The 12,213-nt window shown below is 35.2% G+C and overlaps 1 protein-coding gene and 1 long non-coding RNA gene across 34 annotated transcripts in view; one reads left to right on the top strand and one right to left on the bottom strand.

Annotated features, from left to right (window-relative positions):
* The window catches only part of Myo9a (myosin IXA), a 203,022-nt gene that overhangs the window by 75,407 nt on the left and 115,402 nt on the right, over positions 1 to 12,213 (bottom strand). For all 23 annotated transcript variants that reach the window (XR_015626337.1, XR_015626338.1, XR_015626339.1 and 20 more), the window contains 5 exon segments: positions 9,539 to 9,685; positions 8,222 to 8,261; positions 4,950 to 5,072; positions 3,676 to 3,756; positions 586 to 696 (listed from right to left, as the gene is read on the bottom strand). Coding sequence is in view for 19 of the 23 variants with exons in the window: in XM_087560284.1 (XP_087416410.1) it covers positions 586 to 696; positions 3,676 to 3,756; positions 4,950 to 5,072; positions 8,222 to 8,261; positions 9,539 to 9,685 (502 nt within the window). In the remaining 4 variants the exon portion in view is untranslated.
* The window catches only part of LOC102546766 (uncharacterized), a 150,480-nt gene that overhangs the window by 85,635 nt on the left and 52,632 nt on the right, over positions 1 to 12,213 (top strand). For 6 of the 11 annotated variants that reach the window (XR_015627750.1, XR_015627751.1, XR_015627749.1 and 3 more), the window contains one exon: positions 4,780 to 4,941. The exons of the other annotated variants lie outside the window; for them this stretch is intronic. This is a non-coding gene — a long non-coding RNA (uncharacterized LOC102546766). The remainder of the gene's footprint in view (positions 1 to 4,779; positions 4,942 to 12,213) is intronic. 11 annotated transcript variants of the gene reach the window in all.

The raw sequence follows: 12,213 nt of genomic DNA, 5'->3' as shown, positions 1-12,213 counted from the left end.
GTAATTGGTTATTCTTTTTGAGAATACCAAAGACCAAAGAAAAGTCATTTAGCAAAATCCTGAAATCTTAGTAAGGGGGTCATAGGAAATACAGCAGATATTGGAACATACAACTGAGAAAAAAGCTTTCTCTTTCCAAACAGCAAAAATTGCTCAGTTCCTGTAAGGTTCAAATATAATATTTACACACAGAGCAGACTGCTGAATAACATTCTATAGCTTGCTTCATAGATAAGAAATGCTACTAAGAAAACTTCAGGGAAAACCAAATGAAACCTTTTTATTTGACTAGATAATTCTCATTGAATTATTTCAATTATTGAAAAAAATCAGTGTGAAAACTGCTAAATTATGGTTAAACTGAATATTGATAAACATTCAGATCAAATGAGAATAGCCAAGCACTATACTCTATCATGACATACATTCAACAGAACAGCTCTCCTTTCAAATAAGTGGTAAATGAGTCCCAAAGATATCCATATCTAGAGATATATAAAGCAAGATATGTAGAAACAATTTATGTGATATGAATATGTACGTATGTATGTATAAGTATGTAAATGTATTATAGAAGCGTATAACCTGGAAAGAATATTTGGAGCTATATCCAGATTGGCGAATTCTAACTGTCTCCAGCATTCCAGTGTACCGAAGCTGTCTTAGTACCAAGGCATCACTGAATCTTAAGGGCAGCTAAAACAAACAAGCAAAGAAAAAGTTAGTATATCTTTAAATTCAGATTTGTCTTAAAAGTACAACTGAACTTTAAGTAGCCAGGAACTGACTAAGGGATTAAGATGCAGTTAAATTGACAAGCTCTCCTAACTGGTACCATATGAGAAGATGACTGCTTGCCCTAGAATAATGAGGGAGAAATCAACTTTCTAGGCTCCTCTAGTCATAAAGGCAAAGGACCAACAATACTCAGTAGAAATGTAAATGTCCAAAGGCCTCACAGCTCAGTCACCACAAATGTCACTGATGCATTTAACCAAGGGTTGTTTAGAATTGTGTTTCTCTCTCTCTCTCTCTCTCTCTCTCTCTCTCTCTCTCTCTCTCTCTCTCCCTCTCTCCCTCTCTCCCTCTCTCCCTCTCTCCCTCTCTCCCTCTCTCCCTCTCTCCCTCTCTTCCTCTCCTGGCTTGACACACACACACAAAAAAAAAAAAAAAAAAAAAAAAGAATTGTGTTTCATCAAGATGTTTATCTAGTGCTGTCACTAAGAAAATAACTCCTACTTCATCTGTTACCTTGGCTTAAAACTGACAAAATTCTCCTAATAAAAGGCAAAAGGTGTTTATTTTTTGTAAAATTTTGCTTACGACATAGGCATCAAACACAGAAAAAGAGGGGAAAAAAATCCTGGTAGTCTTAGGAATGTTAAACTCCTTTATTACATAGGCACTCACAGGAAGGAGGCTCAGATTCCCCTAGATATCTCAGAGGTTATATTTCTAAGCATTCTAAAGAGATGTATTTGTAGCTTTTTATATTACTTCTAGGTCAGTTCTCATAATATTATTTTTAATAATCTTTTGAGTCAATTCTTTTTTTTTTTTTTTTTTGGTTCTTTTTTTGGGAGCTGGGGACCAAACCCAGGGCCTTGCGCTTCCTAGGCAAGTGCTCTACCACTGAGCTAAATCCCCAACCCCTTTTTAAGTCAATTCTTAATGGGGCATGCAAGCTATCAAGGAAAAGAAATCAAATGAATTTATGTTAAATAATGAGAGTTAGCATACATTGCAGGATATTCAATAACATTGTGAAACACAAAAATGTATATTTTTTTGAATTTTTTTTTTTACTAGAAAACCTGCTTCTAGTTGTGGTTTGGTTCAGCCATAGCATACACCTTTAATCCAAGAGTTTTCGGTTTACTGTAATCAGGATTAAATAAAGTCAACCTTAGGTCAAAGGGTTAAAGCAAGCAGTCAGTTGACAGGGAGTGAACATAGAAAAAACAGAGAGAGTAAGAGGAAGTCAAGAGGGTGGATAGAGAGATGTACAGGAAGTAGAAGGGAGGAACATTCAGTTTGAGGAGTTTTATGACACTGTGGAGAAGAAGAACTTCCCTTTCCTTTTGTGATGTTGCTAGGAAGAATACTCAGCCTTCTGGACTGGTTACTTTCTCTGCCTCTCTGAGTTAGCAGGCTTTCACCCCAGCATATTCTTCATTAGTAAAATTGAATGGTTGAGGTTTTGTTAAAAACAGTACATGTGTATGTATGAGTGTGTTATATGTCTAAATATATGTTACATATATTCAGAACTTATCCTGAGACCTGATACATTTTATTAACTAAACTTTTGAACAGTGAGGTCTCAATAATTGAAACTTAAACTTCTATTCAATACAAGCAGTAACTAAGCACTTCATAACTGTAAGCTATTAATACTCAAAAAGGACTATGATTTTTAGTATTATAATTACAGTAGATCATTACACAGATGAAATATTTAAGCCATGGAATAACAAAAGAACTCAACTACAGTGTGTGTGTGTGTGTGTGTGTGTGTGTGTGTGTGTGTGTGTGTGTGTGTGTGTGTGTTCAGAAGCAGGTATATGTATGCCACAGAACACATGAGGAAGTCAGAGGACAACTAAGGAGAGTCAGTCTCCTTCTATTGTGTGGGTTCTGTGAACAAAAAGGTTATAAAGCTCAGCTCAAGAGACTTTACCTGCTGAGCCATCTCACCAGCCCCAACACAAAGTGTTTAAACAGCAGAAATGCAGACTGTTTATTAAAAATGAAGTAAAATATGACATAATTCCTACAAGCTGTCCTCTGACCTCTACATGTGTACAGTGGCAATGTGCACACATGCATGCAAACAAATAAGATGAACTTAATATCTATTGTATTTAAGCTTTTTAGATACAAACTACTTTTCCTTTAATGAACATAAAAATGACATATTTACACATTAAATTTTGACAAGTGCTAAATTAAAGGTACTGCAATAGAAAAGGTATGGGCAAAAATTTCTAAGCAAGAGACATAGACAATATCCAACAGAGGAGATTAATTAGCCTTTAAGAGTGTAAGAACACAGCGGTAGAGCGCTTGCCTAGCAGGCGCAAGACCCGGGGGGGGGGGGGGGGGGGGGGGGAGGGGAGAGGAAAAAAAAAAAAACCAAAAAAAAAAGAGTGTAAGAACAACAATGCCAACCAACCAGAGCTCCCAGGGACTAAACCACTACCCAAAGACTACACATGGACTGACCCATGGCTCCAACTGCATATGTAGCAGAGGATGGCCTTGTTGGGCACCAGTGGAAGGAGAAGCCCTTGGTCCTGCCAAGGTTGGACCCCCAGTGCAGGGGAATATTGGGGGAGAGTGGGTATGGACAGGAAACCGGGAAAGGAAATAGCATTTGAAATGTAAATAAAGAAATATATCCTATTAGAAAAAGTATATAAAATTTTCATAGGAAAAAAATCATTTTTCTCATGGAATTTCAAGGGGTAATACTTGCCTCTCAGATTCTAGTACACACCGAGTCAAATCCACAAATAACTTACAGATGTGTAAGTATGAAAATAAAAAACTAGCTATAGATAATATTTACAGAGTATTATATTTCTGTACAGAACGTATGCATAGTTCCTCTCTATTCAGACTTCATTTTGAAGTAACTTCAATGATATGCTGTCATGTATACAATACTTTTACCTTTTCAGCATTTGAGCGAATGCATTTTACAAAATATGGTTCTGCTTGATCAAGTGTCTCCATCAGCTTGCTTAAGGAGACCTGCAATAAAAGTAGTGTCATTAGAATGCTCTTTTATTCAAGAGTTGATAACAAGTAACTTATAAACAATTATGTGGCAAAATATACAAAAAAAACTTCTATACATATGTAAAAAAAATGTTTCTGAAAAGGAAATTGTATGTATTCCCATTCTGGTTAAATCAAGAATTGTTAAGGATAAAGAACACAATTTAATCTTAATCTTAAAATAGATACTCTGACAATAGTTATTATTGCAGTTACATTTTAGAACACTCTAAAGAGAGGATAATTTTTCACTGTTTTTCACATTCATTAACTAACTTTGTTAAAATGAACATTTTGGGTAATTTTGTTCCCCACTCCTATCTCTGTTTTGAGATAGGACCTTTATATTTGTTCAAGGTGGACCTGCCTATAACAAGCTGTAGCTCAGGCTGACCTTACTTTTGATGTTCCTATGTCAACCTCTGGAGTCCTGGTGTTACAGTATACGTAACCATGCCCTACCCTGATGTTCTTCCATTCTCATCAGCTTTAAAGTCCTCCAGAAAAGAAGCAGTACCTTAGTTTAATTTTAATGTCTGTAGAAGATTTATTCATGCTCTCCCTTCTATAGATGGTTCTGTATATACATTGCAGTTATTCTGGCTAATGGTGTATCCGTTTTTGCTAAAGAACCAGAGCTTTTCTTTTACTTATTCCAACAGTCTTTAGGTTTTGTTTTCTTTTTAAGATGCGTTGTATTTTTAAGTGTGTGTGTGTGTGTGTGTGTGTGTGTGTGTGTGTGTGTGTGTGTGTGTGTATCTGTCCACAAAGGCCCAAAGCACCTGATCCCCAAGAGATGGGCTAAGGTTAGGAGTCACCTTATGTGGGTGCTGGGAACCCAACTCAAATACTCTTCAAGCACATTTGTACTCTAAACTGCTAAGCCATCTCTCCAGCCCCTCTTCTGTTTACAGCTTCACAAAATTCTTTTTTTTTTCTTCTATCTACTTGCTTTGTTTGGGTTTAATTTATTCTTCACTTTCTATTTTATTACAGAAAAATCTTTGATTCTTGGACCTACAACCTAACTCCCTTCCTCAATACTGTGGCTTCTTAAGCATAAGAATCATATCACACCAATGATCTTGTAATTCACTCTGATCCTTCAACAACAATCTGGAAAAAAAGAAAACATTGTATTTGGAATGAGTAAAATAGGTAATAACCTGAAACTGGGCGCTGATACTGGGAGGTTTCTTCTTCTTATGCAAATGAAGAAGAGATTTGGTAATTCGATCCTGAAGGGTCAGTCTGGTCAGATGTTTCAAAGAATTTACCTCCAGCAAGTGCTAAAGTCAAGGAAAAAACATTATACAGCTATATATTTCTGTGATATATATAAAACATATAATAAAACAGACAGTTTTCATTATTTCCAATTGTGAGAAATGTTTTTCTATCAAAAGTGCTAGTTTGATAAGGGCTCTACCCCTTTTCCTCCGTGTTGATTAATCAATCATATGTGAAGCCCACTGCTCATCAATGATATGAGACACACCTACATGAAGGATATAAGACAAAGCTAGATCTGCGTTCTGGCATGCCCTTCAACTTTCATCCTGTTTGAAACAATTCCTTATTCTGTTACTACTATACCAGACAGACTACGAGCTTCTGGGGATTCTTCTGTCCCAACTTCCCATCTTGCTGTACAAACATTAGCAATATAGATGCACACTACTTACTAGACGCAATCATATGTAGGTTCCTGGGATTTAAATGCAGGGCTTTGGGCTTATGCAACAAGTACTTTTACTCACTGACTTACCTTTCAAGCCTATCACTTTTTAAAATGATATTTAATGCAAATTTGATTACTTTTCATTCATTTGATTACTAAGTAAGGCTCTTTACGTAGCACAAATAGCATGACATCTCAAGCTTCATTTTTTTAATTCAACATTGCTTTGACTATTGGGGAACTTTGTGTATTTCTGTTAAAACTATTTTTCCCACATTTGTGTAAAGTGACATGAATATTATAGGGACTGCATCCCAGACATAAATCTATCAGTTACAATAGTTCCTAGAGATTATCTTTGTATTTTTTTTCTAAGCCATGAATTGGAAAGCTTACTTTCCATTTGTTATGTTATTTTCCATTTGTTTCATCAATATTTTACAATTTTCTATAGACAGATCTTTCACTTCCATATTAATTTTACTACATTCTATTTTATGAAGCTATTATAAATAATTGCTTTTATAATTTTTTCAGATAGTAGAGTTATTAGTCTATTAATGCGTGATGTTTTTACATTATATTTGTGTTGTCAAACTTTTCTGAATTCACGTACTATTTCTAACAGCTCTTTAGAGACTAATCTAATAACATGTCACAAGCTAACAGAGACTATTTCACTGCTTCTTTTACAAGTTGGGTGACTTTTGTTTCTTTTTACTGCCTAATTTCTCTGGTCCAAACAAGTGGCATAAGAAGACATCTGTGTTGTGATGGTTTGTATATGCTTGGCCCAGGGAATGGCACTATTAGGAGGTGTGGTCTTGGAGTGGGTGTGTCACTGTGGGCCTGGGCTTAAGACCCTCATACTAGCTGCCTGGAAGCTAGTCTTCTCCTAGCTTCAAATGAAGATATAAAACTCTCATCTCCTCTAGCACCATGCCTGCCTGGATGCTGCCATGCTTCCGCCTTGATAATACTGGACTGAACCTCTGAACCTGTTAAATGTTGTCCTTATAACAGTTGTCTTGATCATGGTGTCTGTTCACACAGCAATAAAACCCTAACTAAGACATGTGTCATAACCCTATCTTTTCCCCATTTGGTAAGAACTGCCTGGCTACCAAATACATGGCCTTCAGCAGGGACCAAAAACCCTACCATTCAGTTTTATCCTTTATGTATACATGTTACTAATTAGCAACAATTGTATGCAGCCTGAAAAATGGCTTGTAGTATTTTTAACAAGGCATACATATATCATGCTCTAATCTCTCTGAGTTTTAATCTGAAACAATTTGTCTCCATTTTGAAAGGCAGGATGGCTAAGTGGAGGAGGGAGGGGAATATATATACAAGAAGATACAGTTTTTAAATTTTTATCTTACTATTTTGATTATATTATGTCTTGTATAGGTCTCTCTAGATTTGTATTATTTAATGCCTTGGCTCTGGATTGTTATTTACTCCCTAGACTTGGGACCCTTCCTGTCATCATTTCTTTGAAATGTCTTCTGTCCCTTTCTTTCTGTCTTCAGATACACCAATAATATGCAGATTCTTCCATTTGATGGTGTCTCTTAAGTCCCTCAGGCCATTTTCAGCCTTTCTTCTCCTTAATCTAGTCTGCTAATGAATCCCTCTGCTCAATTCCTAAACTTCTGCTTACACTGTATCTCTTATTTTGGAAAGGAAATGCAATAAAAAATGGATCCCTTGAATACCTGCTTAAAGCCCCTCCCTGTGGTCTAAAGCCATGGTTCTCAACCTTCCTAATGCTATGACCCTTTAATTCAGTTCCTCATGTTCTGGTGACCTCACCCACAAAATTATTTTTGTTACTACTTCATAACAGTAATTTTGCTTTTATGAGGAATAATATAAATATCCAATATGTAGGATACCTAATATGTGACCCCCAGGTTGAAAACCACTGGTCTAGAAACACTCAGGAATTTGGAATCTATAAATTCCCAGAGGTAGGAAACTGAGAAGTCCTTCCTTTGGGTGAGTACAGTAGAAGTATAAGATCCAGTGTACAGATGAACTTATTCCAGAGATATTAAAGACCTGACCTTGTCTCCAGAACAAGTAAGGGGAAAGACCCAGGATATATGTACTCTTACAAGGCTCCCAGGAGTTTACTGCATCTACAATGCAGACTAGATCTAAGACCAAACCAGCACCTCACCCCTGACTTTAAAAAAAGTAAAAAAAAATTCTCATTGTTTTAAATATAAAAATCAAATTCAATGACAGTGATCATAAATGAAGTTCTGTCAGCATATGACCATCCTTGTTCAATTTCATATTATCTAAAATTGTATGTATACTACAACAGCAGACCTAAGTACTTACAACAGACTATTTAACTCTGCATAGAAATACTGTGTAACTTCTGTAATACATGAGTTACATAACGACTAACAAGAAATGTTCTCGGAATTCAGGTTTTCACATTAAGCTGGCTCGAGAAAAATGAAAAGTACCAACTATATAAAACAGAACTTCAAATTCAGAGCTTTTATAAAAACTAGAGAATGGTATTTGTCACAAGTAATTATCTATCTGAACTATTAGGCTTTTCCATTTCCTAACAGACTTTGTTATTTTTAAGATGGATTCCAGAAGTACATCTAGTCTCTACTTTGGAAATAAATAAGGTTTTTCTTATACTTGATCTATAAACATTGGTGGCACAAATAATAAAAATTAGTTAGTCAATAAGGAAATAATAGTTTCTTCCACAGTACTCACCTTTGGAAGAACAGGTTTTGACCTGAAATTTTTGTTTCTCCTATAACAACAAAACATTCATTAGAAGAAGAAAAATAAAAAACCTACAGTATAAATGAGTGATAAAAGAGCCTTCTCAGGGCAATTAAACTCCTCCTTCAGAGAATGTGGGCCCTCTGTAAAAACTTTATCTGACTCAGTCAAGCAGGTATCACTGAGAAAAAAACTAAGAGAAGACAAGATATGGAGGGAGTACCAGCCCTGTACCTTGGGAATAAGAAGAGTTGAGCCTGAAGATTAGTGATGTGGGGCTGTACTTTTGAACCCTAAGTTTTGATTTCTTGTATATAGTTAGGGTTCTACTTTCCAACACTTATCAAGATTTATTTTTCTACCATTTTAAAATTTGTAAGATATACCTAAATTTCATAGTTAAAAATATACATTTCAGTAAAACATCTTTCATTTTTGAAATTAAAATTTTTTTCTATTTTTCCTACTCATAAATGAAAGTGAACTTTTATTAAGGGTTCAGAAAAGAGCAAACACAGCTCAATGCTGAGAACACTGGCTGAGAGATTATAAAGGCCTGTCACAGATAATTTGCCACCTACCAAAGTAGAATTTCTCTAACCCTTGGTTTTACTATGATAGACTATAAAGTAAGGAAAGTGAGACCATGTGTTCTTAGCATTTTTGAGAGAATTAAGTGAGTTTGGACACATTTCCAGAGTAGAGCAAGACTTATGCAAACTACTATTAAGCAGTTACTTCCATAGAGATTTAGGACACCCACTCAAGTATTGATATAGTTTATGACACATTAAAAAGAAAAATACGTTAATGCTATCAACTAAAATCTATCTGAGTTTAGTGGAACACTATGCCTAATTCTCTCTATGTCCAAACTTGTCCCTTTATCAGGTAGTGAAAACAAATATCAGATGACCCTACACAGGGTGATTACCATTCACCCCTCCATCAGATTCTCCTGTCCAAGGGCTAGATCTGAAGAATAATAATCTTAAGAATGACAGGAAATCCTAAAAGGGCTAAGGTTTTTTGTTTTCCTAGATGAAAATAAGAATAATCATTCCCTGAAATTAATACATTTAACCATTTCTGAGCTTTACTACTGAACAGGGAAACTGAAACAGAAAACAAAGTAACAATACATATAAAGCATTAGACTCAAAGTTTTAAAAACTAAGTACATTTTACTCTTTTCACTCAAAATTATATCCTTAAAAATAATAATACTTCATCTCTCATTATTTGTTCAGTAAGAAAATTTAGTAAATTACTCCTTTTAGAAATCTATTAATAACCAATACTGACGTGAGAATTCCATGAGCTCTTTCCAGGAGTTTGCTGCTTGCTGAATTAGCAAATATCCCATCTTTATCAAGCAAGGAAGTATTGTTAGTTGGTAGTCTGCTTTGGCGAATTCCAGTTCTGACATTCCAGGCAATATCAAATGTATCACTGAAAAAAATTAGTATAATTTGCTTAAGTTAATTATCTCTATATTATTCTATTAATAGAAAATATATTATAGAAATGACATTAAAAGAAGCTAAGCAGAATAAAATGGTTTTATTATAATGACTACCAATCACGTGGAACCTCTCTGTCACTCAGAAAAAAGTTTTAGTGGATTCAGACACATTCATGAACAAATGTACAGGTAACTGAATACATCATATAGGTGACATCATTGACATAGTGTTTTATGTGAGTTGTATATTTTAATACATTATAGACTCTATGATGCCTTTCTTCTTTTCTAGAACTTTCAAAAGCTCCCTTTGGAATTTATAATACTAATAGTCCACATGAATCTATGGAATATCCTTCTTTCTGAAACATCTTATTCATAAACACACATGCTCCTGATACTTCAACCAAATATATTAAGCTGTTGCTACAGACTGAGTGCTATTATCAGCACTAGAGGTAGAGGAATGAACAAATTACCAGTAATTATAGCATGATATTTAATGAAGGGCTTTCCAGGAAAAGGTAGTAACATTTAAATCTCTACAGAAGCCATTAAAAAAATACAAATATTTCAAAGGAATTAACACTTAAGAACAAGGAAAATAAACTGAGAACAGTCTTTGCAATATGGGTGGCATATTAATTTCCCAGGCTTTGTTCTTTATGTGGACAAGGAATGAAAGAGAATCTGTATTACAATATGCACAGGTGAGGAGGACAGTAATAATACACACACCTAGGGGCAATATTAAAAATAGAGGTACTGAGTCTTTTTATTTTCCAACCATGAGAACAGCAGAGGTTATAGAATCCAAGTAGGCAGGTGGCATCTCTATGGGGGACAATTTTGTCAAGGGAGAGGGGGAAACACAGTGAAGTTTCAGATGACCTCCCATACTCAAACTGATACTGCTCCTCAATCTTAAACATAAAGAGTTGACCAATGCTCACTAGACAGCCACAGAAAGCACCTAGCATGAAAAAGAAGCCAAAACAATCAAAACAAAAAGACTTGAAGGAGGCCAGGCAAGATGGTTCCATCCCTCTGGAGGAGGTGGCAGAAGGATCTCTGGGAATTTGGGGTCAACCTATTCTATTTAGTGAGTTCCAGCACACCCAAAGCTACAGAGATCCTGTCTCGAAAAACAAAATTAAAACAAAAACAAACAGCAAAAAACCTAGGAAGAAAACCATCTAGGTATGAGGAGAAAGGGGGTACAAGTAATATTCTTAAGAGGAAGGAAAGAATCCTATAAATAAGAGAAGGAAAACTTGAAACTCTTGAAAATTAAATAACACTAGTACTAATAACCTATGAGCATGTAGAATATATTCAAATACATGTCAATTATTTTTCTATCACTGCACATACAGCATTAGAAAACCAAACTAAAATCCTTACCATCATGAGGTTTATAAGTATAATGAGACTACTAAGCATATAGGAAGCCGTGTTCTGGGTCAAGTAACCAGATGAAGGAGAAAAACTAAACAAAATAAAATAACCTTTTAAAATACAGTAGTTAAGAAAGGCCTCATAGAAAAGGTTCAGCTTAAATAAAGATGTCATGTGTAGCAATACAGGCCTGTAATCCTAAAACTGGGAAAGTGGGCAGGAGGTTCATGAATTATGGGTCAGACACGGTTACACTGAGGAGCTCAAAAACAGCCTTAGTATTATATAAAAAGACTGTCACAAAAATATTTTGGATTAATTAGATAGAAATTAGAAAGAAAAAAAGAAAATGAAGCAATTAGCTAGTTGAAAAAGAACAAACACAAAATTCCTAAGATGGACTGCTACTGATAAGTCTGAGATACACTGAGAAAGAAGCCATGATACAATGTGCCTTCTTAGGGAGCCTATGGATTTTGGCTTTACTGGAATGGATGAGAGAAAAACATGGGGATTTTAAGTAAAACATTAACATGGCCCATCTTATAAAACAATCATCTGACTACTGTAGAAAATACAGCTTTGGAAGCCAAGGACAAAGCCAAGTTAAGTTAGAATAATCCATGCAAAATGGAATTACAGCTTGAACTGAAGTGATGACGAAAGAGTACTGATTATAACAATTCCCAACTCTCATTTGAGGTGAAAGCTAGCCTGGCTTGATGATACAGCAAATGTATATTGTCTGAGAGACAATTACACATCACTCCAACCAGTACCAACAACCTTAGGGGTAAAGAAATGAGAGAGATAAAGAAAACCAAAAAAGAGACAGAAAATCAAATAAAAGAGGACAACAAGGAGCCCAAATGCTTTAGTAAAGACTGTCTAAAACACCAGCACATGGAAGAGTGGAATTAACCCAGAAAAGTCTTAGGAACCAGAAAAGTGCACCTTAAAAAGGAACAAACAACAAAGCACATGGCCAAATGCATGTGGAACAATATATTCCTAGTAATTAAAAAAAAGAAAGGTATAAAAAATTAGCCATAACACTTTTAATCAAAAGCCAGATAATTGTACACTTCTACAAATCCTAGCATTTGAGAAACTTAAG

This window comes from Rattus norvegicus, chromosome 8 (assembly GCF_021556685.1).
Source record: "Rattus norvegicus strain SHRSP/BbbUtx chromosome 8, alternate assembly SHRSP_T2T, whole genome shotgun sequence".
In the NCBI taxonomy this organism is placed as follows: domain Eukaryota; kingdom Metazoa; phylum Chordata; class Mammalia; order Rodentia; family Muridae; genus Rattus; species Rattus norvegicus.
Note: the sequence above shows the minus strand (reverse complement) of the source record. Positions and strands in the feature narration are given on the sequence as shown.